The sequence below is a fragment of the Chondrus crispus genome, genomic scaffold (assembly GCF_000350225.1).
Source record: "Chondrus crispus Stackhouse genomic scaffold, scaffold_574, whole genome shotgun sequence".
Lineage (NCBI taxonomy): Eukaryota > Rhodophyta > Florideophyceae > Gigartinales > Gigartinaceae > Chondrus > Chondrus crispus.
In genome coordinates this window covers 1-25,165 of record NW_005178567.1, presented here as the reverse complement: position 1 = coordinate 25,165, position 25,165 = coordinate 1, and the positions used below count along the sequence as shown (strand labels likewise).

Here is a 25,165-nt window from a genome sequence, read left to right as displayed (position 1 = left end):
GCGATCGAACATCGCAGCCGCTTGTCCTTCGGGGGACTCGGGCGACGGTTCGCGGTCTCGGAGACCAGCGTCGCCGTCGCCGAACGGCGGTGATGGTGCGTGCATAGCGGCCGCCCTCGGATCCGCCGGTTCGGACCGGATCGAGGTGGCGTATTCTTGACTCATCTCAACGCGTACGGACGCGGAGGAAAAAGAAAGTCTTCTCGGAAAGATCTCGGGGTCTTCTAGGTCGGGAGACCACTGTAGCATAAACACCCCCAGACGACTGGAGGTGTATGCGCAGTTCGACCTGTAGACCCCGGTTCGGAGAAGGGGTGAAGCGGGCCAACCAGCAACGGAACCGGGCTCGGGCCCGGGTAGCGGTGGTAGAGCGGGAGCGAGCAGGGACGCGCGCACGCACGAGCGGATCGACGCCTCGACGCCCCGGAGCAGCACTGGGTGACGTACCAGGGCTGACGGGCGGAGGCGGTTCCGTGCTCGCTCGCGTGCTGCGCGTCCACTCCGGCTCGGCTCCGACTAAACGCGCGCGAAGAGCGAAGGCGACGTTTAGAATAAGCTGGGTGGACTGACCTTGGCGGTCGGTTGAGGACAAGCCCGTGCTTGTCCCCTTCCGCCGCCGTCGGTCCGCTCCATATTTAATATACAAAACACTCTATCATAACACTACAGTACCGTGGTACTGTAGTGGGCTACTGTAGTGCAGGTCGGCCTGCACTGTAATACTGTCAGCTATGTCGAGGCTGACAGTACACGTATCACCCGTGGTGCGTGCGCGCTTCGTTCGCGCGCTGTACACGTGTGCACGTGTATGCGCATGTCCCTGGTCCCCGTGGTGTACACGTGGACACGCGCGGTGGTACTGTAGAGCTCGACGCTCTACAGTAGCTGATCTAGTTCTTGATCTAATCTAATTTAAACCCCCAGGGGGGGGGTTATGCTACACTCACCATTAGCTACAGCATCATTTTGGTGACCCGCGACTTTGCCGCGAAGCTTAGCAACTTTGGATTCCTTCTCGAGCTGCAGGGCGTTTTCAAGTTCGCCATATAACTCTTCGAAGGAAAGACTGTTCGTGGCGATACGAGTGAGAGGTTCTTTACACGATTCGTAGCCCACCACAGCATGGTGGAGGAACTCTATCTTATGAGCTTCCCCTCGATGCGAGGCGGGGGCTTGTCGCGCAAGCTTGTTGATGATATTATGGACTTTAGCCAAAGCCTCTGATACCTCGAGTCCCTCAGAGGTAAACTTGGTAAGTCGCAAGGTATTAAGGAAATTCTTCACCTTCGTCTGGCGCACCTTCGAGTTATATTCAGACTCGATAATGTCTACAGCTTGGTTAAAGCTGGTCGCGTATCTGTCAACCTTGTCAAGGTAAAAGCGTTTCGCATCCTGTCTTAGTAGATTATGCATATATTGAAGCTTCTGAGTTTGGCTGAGACCATAATCACGAGTTATTTGCTTATACTCGTCGACGAACTCCATCCAACATTCACCAATTGCTCCAGAAAATTTTCTGTCTTTCTCCTTGAGGCGCATTGCGACATTGTGGGCGACCTTGTCGATAGAACTTCCTCGAGAATTGGAGGCTTCGGTTGCGGAAGGGGAGACAGATATTGGAGTGCGCGGATGGTTGACGTTCTCTCTATTACGACGACCTGCTGCCATGATGCTTTGAACTATATCAACTGCAGCCTGCTTGTCTTCCTGCTCCTCATAGACATTAGTGGCTAATGTCATCATGATGCGACGAGATGAATGTTGGGTTAAATTACAACCTTTTGTGTCTAGGTAATTGCGTAGCTCCGGATAAATTGAGCGGAGTGCACGAAGTTCCTTGCTGAATAGAACTGCAGGAGGAAACAAGTCTGCGAGAGAGCGAAGTAAATTCACACCCTCCTGACCAGAGTCGTCAAGGAGGCGCATAGACGTTACGAATACCCTTTGCATTTCATTAAGGCCAGAGAACGCTGAAGCGGATAGTGTTTGCATAAATAAGTAGGCATCTGCCGAGCCCTCTCCTCCTTCTGGGGTCGACGAGCCACTGGCTAGATCGGTCATGACCTATTGTGCAAGTAGCACAAAGGCGTTGTGCGGTAAGCACAAGTTTGTTCAATCTTCTCGGGTCCTCTACCCTGGGAGATTCTTGTTAGGGTCCTACCCTCGGTGCTTGTAGCTCTAACAGGTAGAGAAAGTCCGACTTTCGGCGCCCGGAGATCGTCCAGGGCGATTAACGACTTCAGCTGTCTACTTACTCCCGCGTTAGAGGAGCAGGCGCGACGATCCTTACGTGACGTGCACAGCAACCAGCGAACTGGTTCGGGCTGTCTGGTCACTTGCAGGAAGCTTGCGCGACGTCGAATACAAAATAGAGCGAGAACACCTACTCAGCGCACGACACCCCCTTCAATTCCCACGCCCGGAAACACCAGGTCGTTCGACCGTACACCGTTATCCGCCCCGAAGGACCGGTGCGGCTCCAGCCAGAGAGGTGCACTCCAGGTTCAAGTCGCCAGCTCGCGTCACCGGTTTCCCGGGTCTACCGCTCTCGAGCAAAGTGTTCGACACTCTATTTGCCTCCGATCCCAACAGTTCCAAATGACAACTCCTTCAGTCCCAAAACAATCCGGCGGTGAGGCGGCGAAGCAGTGAAGTTGCGGCGGCGGCGCGGTGCAGCGGTGCAGCGGTAATATGTAGATGGCACAGCGGCGGTGTGGTGGCGACGCGCGGCGATGCGACGTCAGTACGACGGCGGCGCAGCGGACTGGTGGCGACGCGGCGGCGGTGTGGTAAAAACCCGGCGGCAGTGTGGTGGCAGTCCAGCGGCGGTGTGGTAGCAGCCCGGCGGCGGTGTGATGGCAGCCCGGCAGCGGTGTGGCAGCAGCGGCGCGGCGGTGGTGTGGTAGCAGCGGCGCGGTCACGCAGCGGCGGTGTGGTTGAGGCGCGGCGGCGGCGTGGCAGCAGCGGCGTGGCGACGCAGTGGCGGTGTGATTGAGGCGCGACGGCGGAGTGGTAGCAGAGGCGCAGCGACGCGGCAGAGGTGTGATTGAGTTGCAGGGGCGATGTGCCAGAAGCAGCGCGGAGACGCGGCAGCGGTGTGGTTTGGAGAAACCTTAGTCACAATTATTCCACGTAACGAAAATTGATTCTTGATTGATTTTGCACAAAATTGGACAAATTTAATTGGCGGCACGAATGTGCCCTCTGAATAATTCCCAGATTTCTTAATTCGCGAATGTAGAAATACTGAAAAATCAGGCTGGAAAATACAGTAATTGGAAAAAAACGGTGACACCGACGAACGGTGTTTTACTCATCCAGGTCTTCCGACGAACGGAAGCTTCTGACCTTGATGTGTTGTGTGTATCTGCCTTTTTCGCTGGGCTCTTCATTCTTCTCGCTAGTCGAGTCAGAAGCCTACCCTTTTATACTACCCAACCCAGTTCGCTCACATAAACCAAATTGCGAGGAACTACAATACGACCATAAAAGATCGTTATACTCTCATACAAACAATAGTAAATCATCAATAGGAAGTGAAAGTTCAGTCCTACATAGCAAGTCATCATTACGAAGAAGAATACACCCGGTCCCACACCATTCGTTTCATAGGACAATACTCACACTCACAGTACTGTACTATAGTACTACTACAGTTGTCAGAGGCTTCAATAAGAGATAGCTAATTAGGGCTCACACGAACCACGCGCTTCTTGATTATATCAGTATGTACAGCACGCGCCCTTTGGTGCAAATGCCGCGCCCTTTAATGCAAATGCCGTGCCCTCTCAAGCAACGCCACGAATGCAAGAGGCCAACGCCCTTTTGGGATGAAATGTCGAGCCTTCGTAAGCAATGCCACGAACACCAAGGGTCGCATGCTACCTAAATGGAACGCAGCATAAAGCGGACGCACAAATGCACAAAGCTAGAACGGAGAGGGCGCTGAACCTTTCTTCCGGACAGACGCAATGCCACTGACTGCTTGCAAACGCGACACAGCGCGCATAAACGAAATGGACGCGGAAAAGCGATTAGCACGAGCGGTATAAAAGATAGACTTACGAGAACATGCGCTAGGAAGAAAGGGGCAGCGAATTAAACAAAGGAACCAGCAACTTCCGGGCATTGTGCCTTCTGATCTCGCCGACAATCACCTATCTCACTCGTTGCAACGTCAGCCCGTCCAGCGTAACTTCACAACAGTACTGTTGTGAGAAGTAAAGGCAATTTCAATTACCATTGCTTACTCATAATTACAACGCGCGGCAACACAAGCAAACTGTCACCGGTAGTCCACGTACGATGTTAACTGATCAAAGGTATATGCTCAAGCGACACAGCCTCCAGGAGGTTGTCAAAACAACAGACCTGATTGCGAAGAGGCGGGAAAAGAAGCACCCATATCCGATGTAAGGTAATTGGGCTAAAGGATCCTGAATGCAGTCTAGAAGGGCAAAAAGAAAGCAACACCGACACTGATAGGAAAGGAATCGAGAAAATGCAGAAGCGAAAGGACGCCGAGTGGAATCGAAAGGCACATTGAGAAGAGGAAGTGGGAAGCGAGGTAGATATATGGCTAGTCCTACAGTAGGAAGAGAGGAACAGAGAGAGTGTGGTATTTTCACAGAATACACTATAAAGGTAGGAAAAGTAAGTAGAATTTAATGTTCACCGACCCTACTACCGAGTCAGTGTCTGGCAATAGTGGGGGCTCGAGCAGTCGAGCCTTTCACCTGCGGGACGTAGAACACCAGTCCTTTTTTCCATGTCCTCTTCTCGCTGCCGCTACTCGGGAGGAAGCCTTTCTTATAAGGGAGTAAACCGGGCAAGTGCATTTTCCTTACTGTATTTCATTAAAGTATATACGTTAGGATTCTCATATTTCACACTCGCCCTTCTTAAAAGATGTACTTGCCTGGGTTCTAACAATAAATTGCTGAACAGGATTTCTGTCGAATCCCGAACTTAATAGGTCTTGAAGTGCTTTGTTTGGGACTTCTTTCGTTAGTCCGTCCGCAATGTTGTGTTCTGATAGAACCAGTCCCACAGTAGATATTTCTTCACGGTTGTATGATTCTCGAGCAGCTGCTATGTCTATCATGAGTCGTCTCTCAGTTGTCGAGGAAGCTTTTGTGACAACATCAAACATTTGCAGAGAATCAGTACGTATTTCAAGTGGTATTTCTGTTCGATATATTGTCTCAAGATCATGACGAGGCATGAATACTCTGTCGAATCCATCAGCAAATGCATATATCTCCCCTCCAAGCATAGATCGAACCACGCGCTTTGACTTGCGACTTGAGTAGTCGAGAATGTGTGCTCTATTGGAAGAATCACAGAGCAAGATGATGAAACCAAGTTGGGAAGACAGATCATCGTTTTTTTGCGAACGAAGCGTCTTTATAAACTCGCAGCCAGAGTGAGTTCTTCTCCAAGGGACCGTACATGAGGCTAGTAGATGCCGTTTTCTTAACGTACTTGATAGCTTTGTTGATTTCCGAGATTTTGTCTCCCCCGAATATCTGCGGGGTAACCTGTGCGGCCTTATTTATGGCACAACATACATCAGGTCTAGTGTGTCCGATCCATGCGAACTTAGCACGGAACTAACGGAAGTATTCAAATGAAGCATCTGAGGGAACGAGTTGCAGTTGTTTTGTGTATGATTCTTGGCCAATTGAGAATAGGCGGGGGCCGATGGTGGTAACTGGAGTCCCAAAAATTCAAAGTTGTCCCATACACGTGGTTTTGAGTCGAATCTGTAGTAGTATGACAATTCCGTTCTCGGACGCTCTACAGTAGCTAGAGTGGCCTAATTTACAGGTACCATACGTTGCGTAGTGAACACGTGCAAGCTGCAGTGACAGCACACGTGTACTAGTTTACAGGTCCGTGTACACGTGGTGCCAGGGGCACAGCGACACACGTGTACACGGGAGGTGTCTCTTACAGTAGTTATGATAGCTACTGTACAGTAGTCGTACAGTAGCTTGAGACCCGAGGGAGGCAGACGTACTAGAGAGGAACTGCCTCCCTCCCGGAGAATAAACCAGCTACCCCATCTCCTCTGAGCTAGCCCCCAACTTCCTACTTAGGACTCACCTCTCGTCTTCAGGGGTAGCATCTCCCTTCGTCCGTTTCGGTCTCGCACAAGCCACCCTCCTAGTGAGGTTGCTGGCGTTGTAATTTACCGCTACCGTGGACACCCTCTCCGTGACGGATTAACACCGAACCGGAAGGATCCATATTATTACAGAATCGATGAAGAGTCTTATCCGTCAACACTTCCATTTTTCCATTCCCAGCGAGACATCCATCATCAACGTAGTTTCCCATAAGCCCGTCTACATCCTCATCATTCCTTTTGATGTAGAGCGAGGGGTATCTGAGCAACGGTTCCAAGTGCAGCTCCTCACGGGCATGCCTATCTATGGTGACACCGCAGTAGTCACCAACATCAGTCGTGCCATACATTGGCTTGAGAAGGTAAAGTATTTCATTTGTGTCTATTTGGAAGTACTGTAGGTCTCTTTTCTTAGGCATCAAGAACAGTTGCCTGGTCAATTGGTCATCGCTTTGGGGGTAGGCCTGGGTGACATCATGCAAGAATATTCGGAACCCTTTAACTGCAGCGACAGAGATGATAAGTCTGGTTGAACTTTGGCGCAGGGAAGTCACATTGTGCACCATTTCTCTTTTCTGCTTGTCGCGATGTCCTTGAGCAACATAGCCGGTCTTTGCCTTCTCCTCCTTCCATCCGACGCTCTTTAGCGTCAAGACGAATCTTTCGCTCAACACGTTTGCTCTTTCTGGGAGGTCTTTTTGGGGGATGACACGCCAGGTTTTGTGTTTTTTCGCAGTCCATTTATCTCTGCAGCCTTTGCAACTTTGAATAGCTGAGAGTCTGGGCGGGGATCATCTGCGTTCACGACTTCTGTCAAGTATTCGTGTTCTACGAATTCAGAACCGTCTGAAGTCTTGCTCGGGGCGTGGAGAGACTCTGATTCAGGACTGGGTTGTGTTGTTTGGTCAGGGCTCGTTGTCACCCCCTCGAGTTCTTTGTCTCTCAAGGCTTTAAGAACATCTTCAATTTCGTCAATGATGTCAGGATGTGAACTTCGTGCAACTGGGTGGCCCTTCTGTGCTTATGCACTTCTGAAGTCTGGTTGTGGGGCTCTTAAAACGTTTTCCAAGTTGTCGTTTTGTGACGGGTGAAGGTATAGCTTTACCTTGTCCACAGATACTTGCGTCGGGGATCCCTTGACGTCAATTTGGAGTACCTTTCCGTCGCTCTCGAGTACTGTGAACGGCCCTGTCCATTTGTTTGCAGGCTTCTCGCGATACACGAGTACTTCAGCACCAACCCCTATATCCTTCATTGCCGCTAAAGGGACGTTCGTCCTAATCGACGTGTTCAATCTTTGCTTAGCTATGGCCGCAGACATTTCCTTCTGAGCGGAATGCATGGCTGCCATCCTCGAAATCTGTTCAGGGAGCTGTATTGGGACAACGGGGATCTTTGGCATAACTCCAAATATTAAAAGAGTCGGAACAAGTCCATGGGGACCTGCAGTGTCGTTCATAGCCTTGGTTGAAAGCATAAGCTCATTTTGAGGAGCGACGGTTGGTTTTGCCTGTCGGACCTTTCGATATATTTGGCGGAGAAACGAGTGGTATCTCTCACCCACGCCAAGTGCGTTGTGGCTTTGGACACCTGAAGATTTGTGCTTGATTCCAGCCATGAGCAACACACTTTTCCATCGCTGTGATTCAAATTGTGTCCCCTGGTCAGTGGCAATCGTTTCTGGGAATCCAATGTAAACAGAAACCCATATGCGCGTAAATGTCTCCCATGTTTCGTCAGTGGTTTCGCTCTTCAGAAAGGCTGCTGCGGAAAATTTCGTATCCTTATCGACTATGTGTAGTACGGGCTTTCCCTCCAGGAACATAATGTCAATGCAGACGGTGCGGTTAAACACAACATCTTCGTCCGGGAGAGAGGAAGCGATGTGGAGCATGACTGAGTCGTTGCCATAGATCACAGGTGCTCTCGATTTTCTCTAAGTCGCGAAGCACCCTGGGAGAGGTCTTTCCGGGCACGCCTCTCTTCATCAGCGAGTACAGTCTCTCAGAGTTTGGGTGATAGAAATGCCTATGGACGCGAACCAGCTCCGCCATCGTGAACATTATTTCCGAATTCCACTCGTAGTAAAGATGTCCGCCCTTGTTAGTGAGTGGGACCTCCCAGCCCTCACTCTTCGATGAAAGACGGAGATTGTCTGTGTCTAAGACCAGTTTGAACTTTTTCATTCTGTCCAGTCCAAGAAGAAATGGTATGTGAAGGTCCACCACGTCAACGATTAGCTCAATGAAATGACTCTCATTAATCCGTAAACGAACGAAGAGGATGCAAATGCTTCCGTGTTTGTGAGTCCCGAAGCTAAGGTCCGACGGGGGTTTTCGTCCTGCAGTTCGAAGGGAACGTTTGCAAAGTCGCAGTATGCTTGAGCCTGTCTCTTGCCAATGACAGTCTTCTGAGCGGCAGAATCAATACATGCCCCAAGAAAGGCATCAGTTTCCCTCAATTCGAAACTTCCTTTGTGAAGTAGACGTTTTCAGCGTTTCCGTCAGTACTAGCTTCCGTCTCAATCGTCTCATCAGTGTCACTTCTGTCTTTTCTGTGTGAGGATGACACCAAGTTCTCAAATATTTGACAGTCATTCGGTGTAGGTGTGTGTGGCAGCGTTTCGTCTTCTGCGTCATCAATTTGTTGGCAGAGATCGACTAGTACTTGATGCACGGCGTAAGGTTGTGCATTCTTCTTTCTCGCAAAAGTACTCAATTTTCTTCGATGCTGCTCCAACCGTATTCAAAGGTTCGCTACAGTCTTTCAAAAAGTGATTCCCACCACAGTTGAAACAACCTTGAACAGATAATGGGTCAAATTTGGCTCTGGTCGTTGCCCTGGGCGGAGTGCCTCGGTTCCAACCTCTATTGAACGGTCGTGCCGGTTTTGAAAAGGTTCTTTTGAGGGCCGAAGGATCGTTCATATATCGCCCTTGGCCTGTATACAAAACTCCGGATGTGTTTTCTGGCACTGGCATCCTTCCGCGTTGTTCAGCTGAATCTCGGAGGTTGGCAAGGGTAGCTTCCTTATCGAGTTGAAGAGCTGCTTCGAGTTCAGCGTACAGTTGCTGGAAAGTAAAGTTGTGGGTTGCTACTGGGCTCAATGGTTCATTCGACCATGGCATGCCAACGACAGCATTGAGAAGGAACTCTACTTTATGAGCATCACCTTGATGCGATCGAGTGGCTTGCCTCGACAGTTTGATGACAGATTTGTATATCTTAGAAAGTGCTGCAGATGCTTCTACCCCCTGTGATATGTAGGAAGATACGCGAAGTGAGTTCAGATAAATCTGAACTCTCGTCTGTCGAACCGGAGAGTTGTACTCGTCTTCAAGCATGGCAACTGCTTGTTGAAAGCTTGTAGCGTATCCATCAACCTTGTCGAGATAAAATCTTTTCGCATCTCCGTGTAGTAAGTTGTGAAGATATTGGAGCTTCTGAGAGGGCCCTAGATTATAATCACGGCTTATCTGGGAGTATTCGTCCGCGAATTCCATCCATGATTCGCCAAGGTCGCCTGAGAACTTCTTTTCTCTTTCCTTTAGGCGCATGGCAATGTTGTGGGCTAGTTTTCCCGCTGTTGCTCGAGATCCACCATTTTCCGCGTGTGCAGAGGGGGCTGAAGACTGCGAGAGGGGTTGATTGTTCAGATCAGCACGAGGGCGGCGTCCTGCGGCGATAACAGCTCAAGCCATTTCGACAGCAGCTTGAGTGTCTTCGGTCTCCTCGTATAGGCCATGGGCTAATGTGTTGATAACGCGATGTGATGAGGTCGCTGCGGAGCAGCGGAGATGACCACAGCAAGGAAGCCGCGGCGGTGCAGAGAGCGCGGCGGAGGCGGCAGCGCGGAGACAGCGAGAATGGAGCGCGGTCGTAAGGCGTTGGCAGCGAGGGAGCGGCAGAGGCGCGACCCCGGCGACAGCAAAAACCGAGCGGGGTCCGGGGGCCTCGGCAGCGACGGTGTAGCGACAGCGAGAGGCGAGCTTGATGCGGAGGGGATTTGACGGCGAAGGCGTGGCGACAGCCAAAACGAACTTGCGCAAGAAAAGGTTTGAGGGTTGGTGGCGTTCACCGAGTGTCCAATCAAATTCGCGAAAAAAGATAATTATGTTTCGTTTGCCAATCGCGCTTAGTGAAAATGAAATTGATCAATGTGGTATTTTCACAGAATACACTATAAAAGTAGGAAAAGTAAGTAGAATTTAATGTTCACCGACCCTACTACCGAGTCGGTGTCTCGCAATAGTGGGGGCTCCAGCAGTCGAGCCTTTCACCTGCGGGACGTAGAACACTAGTCCTTTTTCCTTGTCCTCTTCTCGCTCCCGCTACTCGGGAGGAGGCCTTTCTTATAAAGGGAGTAAACCTGGCAAGTGCATCTTCCTTACAGTATTTCACTAAAGTATATACGTTAGGATTCTCATATTTCACAGAGAGAGATATATATAACACCTCACCAGAGCTTGTCTAAGCTCCCGGCCGAATATTGTGTTTCCATTGTCCACCATTCCATCTTATCCCTTATCTCCCTCCTCTGTCGTCAGTGCTCTATCTCCCTTAACCTCCAAACCTCCTGGACAGTAACTCAGACATCTTCAATAGGTCTTGACAGCGGTTACTAAACATCTCCGTAATACGGGAAAATGCCGTTTTCTGAGCTGTCAATGCGTAACCACACAGTCCGCTTGATTGTTTACTTATAGTTGCGCAATACCTCTGTAACTGGGCAGCAACCCCCCTATTGGCATGTTGCGCCCCATCTACGTCTATCTGCAGATTTCTACAAATATTGCGCAATTGCACACTATCTAATCGTCAAAACTTGAAGCCTCCATTACCCCTGCCCCTAACTCTCTCCCAATTATGGATCTTGTGGCCAGTCGTTGAGTTAGGCGCGCTCTGCGACGGGCCCTATGGCGCTCCTGCGTACGCTTTCTTTTCTCTACAGTAGCTTCGACAATCTCAGCTCTTCGGTTCAAAAACTGACGATAAAGATCGCTGTCATCCGCACGTAAAGGGGTGTTTCAGAATGTGCGCATTCGTCATGGCCAACGTAAACAGAAAAATAGGATCATAATTTCTTTCAGACCAACGAAACTTATTAGAAACAACCATCCAAAGCGTGCACTGTCTGCCGAAATAATTTTCGACAATAATTCTGTCTCCTGCAATTTTTCTGTTTGTATCCTCGCCGTGTCGACTCAACTCGCTCTCCCGAGGCTTTCTGACAGGTGTAATGGCTCTGATGCTCTCTTCGGCCCCTTAGTAACCTTTGTCTATCAACACCGCCCAGTACCGAGGGTACTTGTCTGCCGCAGGGCCCACATCAGGAATACTACGTTCATCAACAGATTTGCGCAATTGGGTCTTGTGCCACGCCAAATTCTAATAGCAAATATCTATGTCTGCGATCGAACCCGTGTAGGCCTTGAGCAACCCACTGCCAATCCATTAGCCAGGACAGAAACCTCCGTTTTGAAACCATACAACTTATGTTTTCCACTAAAATAGGCCTTACTTTCCTGAATGTTACCGCGAGGACGGTTGGTTTGTTGAAACGTTACGTCGGTGGCGTAACGCGCCATGCTGTATGTTTTGAAAGTGGCCTTTTCACGAGTAGCTTCTGTCACCGTGAATTGTTCTGCAGCCCCGTCAACGTAGACATCGTATGTGTAGTCGGCCAGCATCTTCAGAAAGTTAGTAACAAGACGCTCAAACGTAGGGCCCTTTATGTTAAACAGCTTTACCAAAAAATCCCATTGTCCAGAGTGCTTGCACACTGCAAGAGACATGAAAAACACTTCCTTAGCAGCATACTTCGATCGCTTTCCTGAGCCACAGTTGTAGTTTTTTGATATGTGATCTTGCGAGCGGCCATAAATGTCGTAAAACTCGACTAAACTGAAGTGTGTCATAGCATGCACTGACTGGGGGCCACCACTGTCGACAAAGGAGTCCATTATTGGGCTTTCTGACCCCATTTCATCCAAAGGCTCGACATGCTTGGAGTGTTGCTGTAAATCTTGCTCTCGCTCTGCTGCGACTTCGGCCAGAAGGCTCAATGCCTCGGACGGATTGGTAGCGCTGACATCCGGGCGCCGAGGAGTCGCCATTGCTTCGGTTTTGAGGGTGAAGGGAATCAAAGGGGCTGGGTGAGGCAAGCGCAAGAGGGGGAAGGGAGGAACAGGATGACGCAAGTGTGCAAGAATGGGACGATACGCAAAAAGAAAAGTGTATGCAAGTGCATGAAGGAGCAGGACAGGGACGGATGGGGGCTAGAAAAGTTTGGGAAGCGTTTATTTAGTACTTTGCGGGCTTATCCTTTGGACTTGACTCAATCATGTGTATCTTGGGGTGCCAGATGTGCGATATCGATATTTTCGTTGCTGTTGGCGGTGTAACCGCTCATTTCCGTAGTCGTACGGTCTTCTCGTAATTAATTTGTCCCCAGGAGATGGCATAGTAACTCTGAAACTTGATTATCTCGCTTAGTAACGTCTATCTTTCTAACAATTGGCCCGTATGTACTGTGGTGGTGACACGTATACGTATATACTGCTGCATTATTATATATAGCTTCCTTGTTGCACAGTTGTTGAGTATATGCGAGAAAGGTCTAATCTGCACCATGTCTGAACTTACGAGAACTGTACAGCACCAGATCAAGAGACTTGTAGTACAATTGAGTACCAAGACCACCCTGGGGAGATGTGAACCGGACAGAAGAGCGGGTGCTACTGTAGCGACCGGGCTTACACGCCCCCGTAGCGGAGTACAATAGTACCTCGCGGGTCACACGTGCTACAACCGCTGGCGTGGCCACGGGCACACGTGTGTAATCCGTACGGTTATAAGTAGTAATTAGTAGTTAATGACACAAATTTATTAATTGTGTACAGTAGCTAGTATACAGTAAGTAACAGCTACTGTAGCGGGACAGGTGTCCTGGCGTCTCACTTAGGGGTTAAGACCGGGGGCACCTGCCCCGTCCTAGTAAAGAGGAGGCAGACTCCCCTCCCTTCCCTTTACGGCTAAGTGCTAACACCGTTCCGGTTTTTCTTTAGCTCGGGCTTCTAACCCGTGACCGGCTGTCCGGGTATAACACCACCGACCGGCTGCGCGTCACCGGCCACGTGAGCCTTCCCTCTTTTCGGGTCCATCCGTACAGTTTTTATCCGCGCGTGGGTAACCCAGCGTCGCGCGCTCCCTCACCTCTAACCCCCCTCGTTCCGAGTGGTCGGGACGAAGGTAGTTATATCACAAGACTCCCTTTTTAACCCTTGAGTACGGTTACCGAAGCGTACTACAAGAGTGTAGACTGTACTGTGCCTTTGGTACTGTACGGCACTGTGACCATCACAGTGACGGCTGTAAGCACACACCCGTCACAGTGTGGCGGGTGTGTGCTTACAGCCGTTGCGGTTGGTTGGCGGGCGAGCGCGAGAGGGCCAGCGAGTGTGGAGACGCATTAAATTTACCGGCTGCCGCCTGCATGGCGCATCGGAATAAGAGTGAAGAGTCAGGGTATCGCCGTGCCGACTTTCGCGCGGGACAGCCCGAGCGGAATGTGCCTGAGCGCAGCCGGGCTGTCGGCTCCGTAGAAATTCCTCCGATTGGCAACACAGTCTGAAAACGTGAGACCATTGCGTCTGTAGCCCGAATAGCCGCCCGCGAGAATGGCGAAACCCGCGGAAGGGAGGCGAAACGCGCGGGATGGCCATAGCGACCAAGCGGGGAGCAGCGAGGTGGCTGTGCGCCCCGAAGGGGGTCAGCGAAACGAAAGCCGAGGACGTCCGCCGTGGAGGGAAGAGGACCTTCTTGTTGAGCAAGCACAAGTCGAGAAAAAACCATATCAGCTCACTACCTGTCGTCTAGACACTAGTGCGAATCCACTGTCCGGCATTCCCCGTCCTTGTCTGATGACCCCCTGCCCAAACGCCTTTCATGCAATTGCCGCATCCCTATTCCTGAGTACAACACAGAAATCTCGTGCCGCTCGCAGCAAAGAGCTCGAGAATGACATTGCGTCGCCCGGCCTATCACCGCCTCCGGTTATGAAACCCCAATACCTTTACACATCGATACACTAACGTCCCAGACCGGAATAGCCCAAGTATAAGTACGAGTAATGCCTTTACACATGGATACACTAACGTCGTATCAATCCAATGAGTCTATCCTACTTCTTGTCATCAGTAAGCACGCAAGCAGACTGTCTAAACTTGCACATACTTTATCCGCCTGGTCCGACGCCACTTTCTGGCTTCATCTCGACTATCAGTGCAATCACGTCTAGAAGCTGACTGCCTTTGCTTGTCCCTGCCGCCTTATCCTGTGTGCTATTTGTGGAATTCGTATCACCTTCTCCAAGGATTGGAATACTGTCAATCGTGTCCTTCGTCCCTGGGAACCATATCGGAATATACTTGACGAGTATTGGGACTGAGATTGCAAGAATGATCACAATAATCAAAACGATGATACAGATTTTCTTCTTGTTCGCAGATTTTTGGTGTGCTCGAGCTTCCACGAGCTCCTGATACCCTGCTTCCGTCTTCCCTTTTGTTTCACCGATGTTGTATTCAATGTTATTCAGGAGCTCACCTTGAGCTTCCACCAAAGTTTGCATATCCATGAACAGTTGATGCAATTGGATGATGCTTTCCTCCAGCTTTTTGATATCATTATTCCTAGATCTTAGGTCCTCTAGCCCACGCCGAAGCTTCACTTGCTCCTCATATGGCAATCCCGCAAGCGTAGTCGAGTCCTCAACAACACATTCTGTGTTTCCGTTTCGCAATGCATTTTCAATATCCTCATCAGTGGCTTGCGGGTTCATGAGTCGGAGCTGCCTTTCAAGAGCCCCCTTCACATTGTTTCTATGTTTTTCTTGCGATTCTTCAAAACATTGCATTGCCCTCATGAATCTTCGCGTAAGTCCCTGATGAGTGTTCACACGCATTCGAAGTTGCCCGGTTTTCGCAGCGAATTCCTTCGAGAATTTCTTGTTTTCCCCGCCTATTCGTCCTAGCCGTTTTCGTACAGCCTCCGATGTTTTCTCCGTCTGCTCGAGAAGCCTGGCAATGTCACCTGAAGCTCTATCTTTCTCTGACTGGTCCACATTCTCTTCAAGTGAAATCTTATAACGTGACTCTACTGTTTCCACATTCTCCAGAATTCTATCGATGGCTTTTGAAAGCGCGTCTGTCTCCTTTCGAAATTTACCAAAGGATTCTCTCGTTTCCTCGTCAATTTCCGGGTCTTCAGGGTTCTCCACATCTGTTTCTTGCAAGTCTATATCCTACGAATGTTAGGTGGAAAAATGTAATAGGTTTGAAAAGTTAGTATCTCTTTGACTTTCTGAGACTTTTGAATGAAACCTTATATTTCGTATCCAACTTACATCGATAGAGATGCCTGTACCCGCTGTCAACTCAGCAAGGCGATCAGTCATTTCACGCTTCGAAAGTGCGCACCCGGAAATGAACTCAGTACCACTTGCTTCCTCCTTGCTTATCAAATATGCCACAAATTGACGTTCTCACTGCACGTTTCGTTGCTTGTCCTTCAAGAGAACTGCCAATCCTAGTTGAATCATAGGATTGCGTTGATGGCGACTTGCAGCACACATGTAGTGTGACCAACTGGGATTCTAATCGTAGCCCGATAAAGGCAAAGGTCAAAGATGCACTGTAAAGGTCCACAGAGATATCTACATTTAGAGGTTTACTTTTGATATCGTAATGTACGTTCTTGAACACCGAAACAGGCTGACAAGCACGCTACAAATTATCAGCAGAAATGGCAGCCCCTTGGAGAAATAATCATCACTGGTATAGGGTTGATAGCTCAGAACTGCGAACACAAAGAGCCTCGCTTTCTTTTGGCCATCGGGATGGTTTAGAACTTAATACAGAAGTCAGCGCGGTCCACCTAAAAGTTGACACATACGACTTGATAATTTCTCGTATTTCACCTCATGACGACGGCTGGGAAAGGGACCGAACACGATGCTCCTATTTACATAACTATCTCCTTTTACTGTACTTAAATCTTCATCTTATTTTCTAGGTTTGTACGGGGATGGCCACGGCTGCTTTTCGAGCTCCCACCTTCGAATACTTCCATCTTCTCCACCAGAGAGCAAACAGTGATAGCTTTCCCACATGCAGCAACTAACCCGGCCATAAAGAGACTTTATGTTCGCACGAAGCACCAGCTCCTCATTCTCTTGGTAGATCCATACGTATATCTCCCCCCTATTAGTTATCGCCACTAAATAAGTAGATCTTTCTACCGCACATGCATCATTTGTTGACGCTGACGGGGACCAAGTCAAGCATCTGATGCCATCAACCAGATTTTGATGATGGCGACGTATACGAAGCTGAGGTTGACTCTCGCTTCCAGCGTGAGAACTAAATGAAACACCATCTGTGGATATCGTTACGATGCCACAATCACCGTCAGAAGCCACAATAGTATGTTGGTCCCATTTGTGGGCAATGCACAAAACGCGAGCCAAGCCCGTGGCTAAAGGACCAACTACAAGCTCCCCGGAGATACTGAATAGGGCTAATGTGCCATCCTCATAGCCCAGACACAGGAAACACTCATCTCCATTCTGTTGTTGAATTCGACAAGCTGCAGACGCTTTGGGAGTTGTTTCACCTGCACGCAAAGATATTGAGCCAGCTGGCCACTGCATTGGAGAGTTTCTCGCTTCCGTCCAAGCCCTTTCAGACAGAGGGAGCATCATCGTTTCTAAGTCACCGTTTCCCGAAATCGAAGTTATAGCAGTATCCCCGTGAATGGCAAGCAGACGAGTCTTTTGCTCTTTACCATTGTTCTGGCATTTTCGTTTGCGTGAAAAAACAAATTGTAGTTCTCCGTTCAGAAGTCTGATGAGTCCAACCCGTCCGTTGGATGTAGCGAAGAGAAACAAGCTCGTCTTATCAGTTCTATTTGGAAATTCGCCATTCTCGCGGGTGGCTATTCGGGCTACAGACTCAATGGTCTCACGTTTCCGGACTGTGTTGCCAATCGGAGAAATTTCTCCAATCACATCACATGTGCTGTTTTCAATGCATGAGAGATAAGTGATCGTATCACTTGTCGCGAACGAAACAAATGAATTACATCGTCCACCTTTTCCCGTGGCCATTTCGGTCTCGGAAGGCTGGTTTGGCAGCGAGACTGCCAATGACTTGATAGGTCCATTCGTTCTCGGGGTGCGACACTTGAGCTTAATTAGAGGCTCATCGGATGGCGAAGAATCTAACTGCCAAAGCGCAACAGTCCTATCCATTGAAGAAGTAACAAATTGATATTTTGCCTTCAAGGCTTTCATGGAAAAGATTTGTCGTATGTGAGCTGATTGTCGGTGAGTCATCTCCTGGAGACGATTATTACCATCTATCTGATAGTGCACAATCGTCCCTCTGGGATTTGAAACGACAATGTCGCGTTGACCGCACCATGTACCAGAACAATAGTAATGAGAGGGCGTGCGATCTCTTGAAGGTCTCTCGCGAAGAGGGGTCTCATTGGTGGTGTCGCTCCAGGAAGGTGTACTACTCTGGGAAGAACTTTCAAGAGCACTCCAAGAAACCCCATCTAGAGATTTGTAGATGACTGGTCGTTTGCAATACGCAGATACCATGAGCAGGAAAAAGTGATGAGAACCACTTGCTTCATCGCGCACGCTTGTCACTAAGTCATTCACGATAGCGCCTTTGTGAAAAATAGACGGTCTCCCGTTTCGAGAGACATCGATGACCATCGCAATTCCCTCCTCCGCCTCACCTTGCAATAAACCTGCAACTAGAAGCAACTCTGAAGATCCAGGGACAAGTGTCACGCAAGTAATAATCCGAACGTCAAGGAACATATCGAAGACGCATCTGATGTTTTCCGCAGTCTCGTACTTCCACATGCATATTTGGTTCGGTTCCGTAACTACGAGTAGCACATTAGGAAATCGATTAACGAATCTAAGAGCAAAGATAGACAATCTTTTCTTCTTTCCTTGTGGTGGTTCTCTCACTTTCCGAAATATCCGTCTTGTTTGAGCGTCATATACTCTGACAAAGCCTTCGGATGTGCCCACAGCAAGCAGGTGAGTTAGGGCGGGGGCCTCGCAGAAGGAAAGGGCAGATACGCGGCCTCGACCTACCGCGCGGATCTCACCAATGAAGCGGCCTTCGAAGTCGTAGAAGACAACAGTGTTGCGCACACCGACCGCGATCCAGTCGTGGCACGGCTGTACGGCGAGAGCTCCTGGCGACCAGTTTGGGCCATTGTGCGCGAGCAGCTGCATGCAGCTCCTAACGAAAACGCCTGAGCCGGGTTTCCGGGATCTCTAACAATAGAGTAGATACTTGGCCGATGGCGGGAGGTGTGTATGGGCGGAAGAACAGGGCGGCGTTCTTGTTTCGGCTGGCTCAATTTTATTTTATAATGTTAATTTAACTTTTCCATCAAGAAAAGAGAGACTGACTTCGATGTGGTGCCTGCCAGAGTTGCCAAACAGACTGCACTGTAGACAATTTTGAGACGTTTTGTTACGTACCACTTTTATTCTGGAAGTTTTGTTACGTACCACTTTCTTCACCTCACTCCCGAACGACTTTCCGGTAGAGGTACCCCCGGATCTGGGGCTTCGCAAGTCGTAGCGTAGTGCCCAACTTGACCACAAGCAGAGCAACGCGACTTTCGTTGAAACGCTGCGACCCCCTGTTTCCGCCGTTTCTTCGGCCGACCTGCCTGAATCGGAACTCTCCACGCGCTCATCTGTCTGGCAATAGGCAGAATCTGCAAATCCACGTTAATGTTTACTTGAGAGGCAAGGGCAGCAGCAGCAACATACTGGATTTGAAGTGCTGCATGATGAAAAACAGTCGATGCCCACTTTGTGTCCAGATGATTCCAGTGTGCAGCCTCTGGGACGTTCGCATGCCGCTCGCGTAGATTATCAAACACTAGCACACGGCTAGGGGCTTGCGCTTTCGTTTCCCCTTTATTGCGTCGCAGGAGTGAGATTGAATTTTCCCACTCTCCACAAGCCGTTGTTTGCCCTGCGGTCTGGTTTAGCGATGACAATGTATGAGCACTCCTGGGAGGGGCACTGTATACGCAGGCGCCCAGAGTCTGAGTTTTTTATCTTGTGAGATCGGCCCACGGTGGCGCACAGGGCTGAGGATGCCATCAAGATGCTGTGCTTGTCACTGAACGTGCTCCCTTTGATCAAACTCATTCCGACGACGCCCTCTTCACCTCTTCATCACTCTAGGGCTCCTAAGAAAAGGGGCTCATAAAAGTGGTACGTAAGAAAAATTCCAAAATAAGAGTGGTACGTAACAAACATTATCAAAATTATAAATATTACCCCCAATTCGTACGTCACCCCCGAGCATGTTGACAACATTCATGAGCTCAATGTCAAATGTGCTGAACCCGAAGTTGGCCTTTCTTACTCCCGGTTCGTATTTCCTGCAGAGCAGAGTCTCCAGACAAAGAAGCAGTCTCGCCCAAGCATGCTCGAAAGCGACACTTCCGGATGATGCAAACACACAAAGGGCAGCCCGCAAGCGTCCGTATGGGTATTGGAAAAAGCCCGAGAACATCCACGCGGAGTTACTTAAATTTATCCACGACCACTCCCAAGCTGCTGTGATGCCGACTCAATCAGAATTGATAGAAGCAGGTCGCTCTGATCTTGCTGGAGCAATTCGTCGCTATGGCTCGTGGAAGAAGGTCGCAGATGAGCTGGGCCTCGTCCTTAGTTCGATTGTCAAACCGCGGAGTCTCAATTTGACTTTCTGCACGGATTTGAAGCTCCGCTCTGGGGGAATGCGCCCGTACATGTACTGGAGGGACTTCGACAACTTGCGCACTGAGCTCGTTCACGTCCTTGAAGCTATGCGTCAGGACGAAGAATGTGAACTATGTGAAGGGGTTCTCCCGAGTGCTTCCCAGTTTGAGGGCATCGGAAGGAGTGACGTTGTAAGGGCTATACGCATACACGGTGGATGGAATGAAGTGGCTAAAAGGCTTAACCTTAGCAGTTCTTCTCACGCGAAAGAGTACTGGGCCGACTTTTCAAACGTCGAAGCCGAGATACGAAGAATAATACAAGAAAATGCCTCAAGCTCCCGGCGAAAAGTAATGCCTCAGCTAACCAAGCTATATGAGTGCGGTTCCCCGGGTTTATACAACGCAGTCGTGCGTCGTTTTGGTGGGTCAGCGCGAGTTGCAAAACGAATGGGACTTGAAACAGCGAAGAAACCAAATGGGTATTGGACCCTGGCAAATATAAAAAAGGAGCTAGAGCTGTCTTTACTCGAAATCTGCAATCTGAATTCGGCGCGAGACCCATCAGTTATGCCCACCAAGACAGAGTTAAAGTCAGTGGGGCGTTCCGATGTATATAGTGCTATTGAGAGGATGGGAGGCAAGCATTCTATTGCACTAAAAGTTGGCTTGCGTTGCGAGGTGGAGCCGCCGAGACGGCGGAATAAGGGCTCACCGAGCAACCTCAATCAGGGCGCAAGAAAAGACCGGTAGCAAGCTTTGCTTTCAACATGCGACGCGTTTATGTACATGATTGGCAAATGGCGCCGGGTCCCAGCCAGAACTCATTTTTTCTTTCAATGGCCCCTTACCAAGGAAACATCGCCTGCTCGATATGTACAGAAACCTGTGATCAACTCGCGCTTGGGTAGACCGCTCAGCGACAGGCCCTCCGTCACGGGAGTCGTCGGTATGAGGCTCCTCGTCCAAATATTTTATAGAGACACGGCATTGAGTTCAGAGCACGTCCGTCAACTCCCAAGTCCTCCACATGCACTCCTCACTTCGCCAGGTTATGCCTCGGATGGTTTATATCTGCCAGTTGTGATGTGACAGTCATCCTTTTCTCGGAATGTTCAACCTTGATAGGAAACAATTTGCTCGTCGATTGTCCGACCCTGAATTGATTGATACCGCGCGTATACTGTGCTTCAAACAACACAGTGAGTGGAAAAGGACGTACTGTGCTGCGGAGATGATGATCACTCGCGAGGTTCCGTTCTGGACCGTGTGTGTAAACCCTCTGTTTTTCGTGCAGGTGCTCTGCCTGAAGCTATTTCGAAGAGAATCGCCTCGAACTACTATCAGCGGAACCACGTAGCAGTATGTTATCTCTCTTCTCCACAACACACTGTAGCCTTCTCCGCGCTCTTTCAGCGTATTCGTGCACAGCCGTTCGATTCACTTCATGATCCTGTCCTACGCCACTCACCTCAGCGTCAATGTAGTCCGCCAGCTTAGATTCTGGCACCGCAAACTTTCTTGCGAATAGCGCCCCGCTGGTTGTGATCAGATCCCGCAACCTTTCCGGCTCTCCTATTTGGTCCAGGTAGGCAGGGCGACTCCATCGCTTTCCGTCCATACCCCACAGAATGTATCGCAGACCATCCCATGCGACGGTGTCCCGAAAGTTTCCAGAGCTCATCAGCAGTGTGCCGAAGAAAAGCTCGTCAGCCGCCCTGGCGGTTGCAAAAGACAGCAACAGCCTTCGTGCCGCGGGTGAGTTGACGGCAAAGTCGCAAAAGGAGCGGTGTAAAATGACCCATCCCTCAGTTTTGACGAACGGCACTCGATTACGTGATACTGGATGACTCGCGTTAACTCCGACCAGCGCCCAGTCTTGCTCGAAAGAATCTGCGTCTGCTATCGTAGCAGAAGCATCTTCGCCACGTTCCCAAAGAGCTGTGTCAATCTGCACCTGGCTCATTCTGCGATTGAAGAACCAGTCCATGTTTTTGTCCGCAGCTTGTGTCTGCAGGAAATTAAGTTGTGATGACAGGACAGGCGCTGAGCCGAGCAGTTGGCGCAGAGTATTCGCGGATACCAGCGGATAATCGCTGCCGCTGATGTTTATGAAATAATCCCACGTTGTCGAGGCGCGAAGCAATGCGGATAACCCATTGATGGTGTTAAGCAGCATACTTATGCCAGCATAGCTGATAGCTTCGGAATCCATGACGATGACATTTGCAAATCGACTCGCATCGTCTTCTTTGAGCAATCGCAAGATTTGCTTCCGTTGCACAGACCCGATCTTCATGTCGAAGTGGATAACGTAGATATTTCTCTCATGCCAGATGGCTCTGAGAAGACGGGGAAAGTTTAAGACAGATGTATTTGAAACCTGGACAAAAAAAGCCAAGTTGGCCCTGTTCTCAGACCTAGAGGCACTGCCTCTAAGAGTCTTCCCGAGAGGAGCCAGAAACAAAAACAACATCACTGGTAGAAAAAACATGCGCACCAATCTATACCATTGAGGAAGCGAACGGCGTAGCATCCGTTTAACAGGGAAGTGAGACATCCCTCGACGAAGGCCTCCCAATCGCATTAGAATTCGTTTCAAGCAATATTGGCGCCGGGAGCGGCGCGCTCACGGTGTTAACCGACAAGGTACATAATCAGTTGAGGCATGATATGAACCAATGTATAAATAAGACATGCGAACGATCGTACGGACCGAGAATGAAGTGAGGAAACGACAGGTGTGCCTAGTGGCGCCGTTGGCCAAAGCAGATTGCTGCTTTTCCCACTTCGGAGCCGGAAAGGGCTGGACGTGGGCCAGGGAAAGGTCCAGGTGCCGTGGCGCACGCTAGTACCTCCTCGGGCCCAGTGCGGAGTCCGCCGATCCATTTATGATCATAATTTCGCACAGAAGCTCAACGCTGACGTTGATGTCAAAGTCAACATTAGCATGACGAACTCACGCTCAAGTTTCTGGTTTAGAACAGTTTTTGTGTTAGATGTACGTGCCTTTCCATGGACACTACGAAGCGCGGATGGAGATATTTAGCTGGAGGGGTTTTAGGCGATGATTCCATATCTCGAAATAACGTATGGGTGTGGAAAAGAGACATGTCCCGAGAATGTAGTCGCATGTTATCATATTTAGTCTGCCTTTCGAGCTGACACGGGAGGCTGACGTGGAATAGTCCGTTAACGCAGCAGAGAAGAAATTTGTTGGTACGGTAGAACTACGTTTGGTTAGTAAAACTGTGAAGAAAGAATGCACTGAGACGTGTGAATCCTTTAATGCGCTTCTACAAAGGTTGCAATATCATACGCAAGTTACGCAACAAGAGCCATGTGCGCGAAGAGAGCAGCGGCTCTATTCATGCAGCGTAGTACAAGCACGCCTTGCCACCATCCATATCTGGGAACACCTTTCCTTCACTTCTTCCACAGATATGTGGTGCTCTGTCCACACTGTACCAAAACTGAAAACGCCGGCATACCCCGAAGAAATGACAAGGCAAAATTTTCGCAAATTCACAGGTGAATAATCAGGTGTGCGACCGGCATTCCTTTTCTGGTCCGAGGCGTTCCTTGTCCCAACAACTGTATTCCAGTTTCCATGATGTCACCCTTGAAACGCTTGGGAATACAGGAACCCTGAACTTCCTGCTCCACATCCATGCATGTCAGATGCGAAGCGATGCCGGCGCCCGTAGGGCGTTGCCGCTTCTGTTCATATCGGGAATGCCTGTAAACGAATATCGTTATCGAGAAAGAGACTTGACCTGAGGAACATCTGAGACATTACCACTAAAATCAGGTCACTTCTCATCTTTCAAAGCAGCTATTCATGTTTGGGGATGCGTAGTCCTGCAAAAAAAAAACACGTCTTAAGAAGCGGAGCGCGAAACTAGATATTCTGTTCCTCACTTTCAGCAAGACGAGGCGGGAGTCAAAAAGATCATTTGACACCTTCGATTCAATGTTTGTGAGATGAGAAAAGGTGACATGGCGGTGGTGGTGCTCCAACGACTAGCCCTCATGTCAAAATAAAATCTACGGAGCAAAAAATCTTGCCAGGGCGGCAAAGCGGATCTCCGAGTAAGCTGCTTGTCTTGAAATAAATTTATCTTGTATGTGCACATCGGTGACAAGACACACGATGCATCAAAAAAGTAGTTGCATGATGAGGAGCGACGACTGAATTCACGAGCTCCATCCAGTATTCGTTGAGCATTAATGACGACTGCAAAGTACGGCTGAGGATGTCATCAAGACGAACAGATGCATTGGCGACGAGATTGCTCATGGACAATCCTTGGCCTTGGAGAGCGGTGCTTGGGGATTAACTGAGGCAGGTAAGTCGGGTCGGGCCTTTTCCGGGTTGATGATTTCCGTGGCGGACTTGACGCGATCTAAAGCCTCCAACAAGACAGCGATACGGGCTTGTTCCTTCTCGAGAGCGACGACGGTTGCCTCCTGGCGACGAAGCAAATCCTGGTACTCGTTGTCGATGTCGTTCAAGCCTGGGAGCCAAGAGGGAAGCTTGAAGAAGGAATTGGAACGCTGCACGGAGGCGCCGCTTTCCTTGCTCTCGACCTGTTCAGCGGCCGCTTTCACAGCAGCGTCATGACGGTTGACTATGTACACCTTGCGTTGCCAATCTAACCTAGACACTACAATATCAGCAAACCCGCACCCAATTCCGACAGCCATGGCAGAGTGACTGACGGTTTTCCAATGGGGCCCCGCGATGAACAAAGACCCAACATAGCCCGCAATTCCGCCTGCGATGGTAGAGGCCATGGGGCCATCCATGTGCAGCCTTGCGGTGAGGACCTCCCTAAAGGCGAAGAACGGGGCGGTAAAAACGCCACAAACGAGGCCGCCCCTAAGCGCGTAGGCGGGGGGGAGGGCGCGCGCGGTAGCGTACAAGGCGCCGCCGGCGAAGCCGGTTAAGCCGCCTAGAGAGACGCGACGGAGGCCGCCCTCGCGCCACCAAGCGGAGCGGGGTGGATGGGTGCCGGCGGCTTCCATGGTGAAGCTGGATGTACGAAGAATGCCATGCAGCTGGGGCTGCGGATGCGGGGATCGGATGGGGGGTGGGAGAAGAAGCGGGAGGGGGGGGTGGCGGGGTGGAGTATGGAGTACTAGAAAACTGGTGGCCCCGCCCCGTCGTCCCTGGGTTGCCCTGTTGCTCGCAGCACGCTCGCACGAGCCTGCTGCACAC

The 25,165-nt window shown here is 50.0% G+C and overlaps 5 protein-coding genes; all 5 read right to left on the bottom strand.

Moving 5' to 3' along the window:
- Positions 1 to 3,425: 3,425 nt before the first annotated feature.
- On the bottom strand, positions 3,426 to 3,527 carry CHC_T00000683001 (hypothetical protein). Its single transcript, XM_005710454.1, has one exon. It carries the CDS (start codon positions 3,525 to 3,527, stop codon positions 3,426 to 3,428), a length of 102 nt encoding a protein of 33 aa, XP_005710511.1.
- Positions 3,528 to 14,365: 10,838 nt separating this feature from the next.
- CHC_T00009462001 (St-SNARE family protein) lies at positions 14,366 to 15,586 on the bottom strand. The gene is made up of 2 exons (XM_005710453.1): positions 15,536 to 15,586; positions 14,366 to 15,433 (listed from the first exon to the last, which is right to left on the bottom strand). The coding sequence occupies exons 1-2, from the start codon at positions 15,584 to 15,586 to the stop codon at positions 14,366 to 14,368; spliced, it is 1,119 nt and encodes a 372-aa protein (XP_005710510.1).
- Positions 15,587 to 16,192: 606 nt separating this feature from the next.
- Positions 16,193 to 18,451, bottom strand: CHC_T00000682001 (hypothetical protein). The gene has a single exon (XM_005710452.1). It carries the CDS (start codon positions 18,449 to 18,451, stop codon positions 16,193 to 16,195), a length of 2,259 nt encoding a protein of 752 aa, XP_005710509.1.
- A 2,805-nt stretch (positions 18,452 to 21,256) lies between these two features.
- On the bottom strand, positions 21,257 to 22,438 carry CHC_T00008814001 (Xylosyltransferase, family GT14). Its single transcript, XM_005710451.1, has one exon. The coding sequence runs from the start codon at positions 22,436 to 22,438 to the stop codon at positions 21,257 to 21,259; it is 1,182 nt and encodes a 393-aa protein (XP_005710508.1).
- A 758-nt stretch (positions 22,439 to 23,196) lies between these two features.
- On the bottom strand, positions 23,197 to 24,972 carry CHC_T00000681001 (hypothetical protein). XM_005710450.1 is given in 2 exon segments: positions 23,197 to 24,240; positions 24,241 to 24,972. 1 exon segment carries the CDS (start codon positions 24,970 to 24,972, stop codon positions 24,241 to 24,243), a length of 732 nt encoding a protein of 243 aa, XP_005710507.1. The 3' UTR covers positions 23,197 to 24,240.
- Between the last annotated feature and the right edge of the window lie 193 nt (positions 24,973 to 25,165).

Coding starts and splice junctions, on each gene's coding strand:
- CHC_T00000683001 (XM_005710454.1), bottom strand. CDS start 3,527: ATGATTTACTATTGTTTGTATGAGAGTATAACGATCTTTTATGGTCGT.
- CHC_T00009462001 (XM_005710453.1), bottom strand. CDS start 15,586: ATGACTGATCGCCTTGCTGAGTTGACAGCGGGTACAGGCATCTCTATC. Junction 15,434..15,535: donor GTACAGGCATCTCTATCGAT/GTAAGTTGGATA, acceptor TAACATTCGTAG/GATATAGACTTGCAAGAAAC.
- CHC_T00000682001 (XM_005710452.1), bottom strand. CDS start 18,451: ATGCAGCTGCTCGCGCACAATGGCCCAAACTGGTCGCCAGGAGCTCTC.
- CHC_T00008814001 (XM_005710451.1), bottom strand. CDS start 22,438: ATGTTTTTTCTACCAGTGATGTTGTTTTTGTTTCTGGCTCCTCTCGGG.
- CHC_T00000681001 (XM_005710450.1), bottom strand. CDS start 24,972: ATGGAAGCCGCCGGCACCCATCCACCCCGCTCCGCTTGGTGGCGCGAG.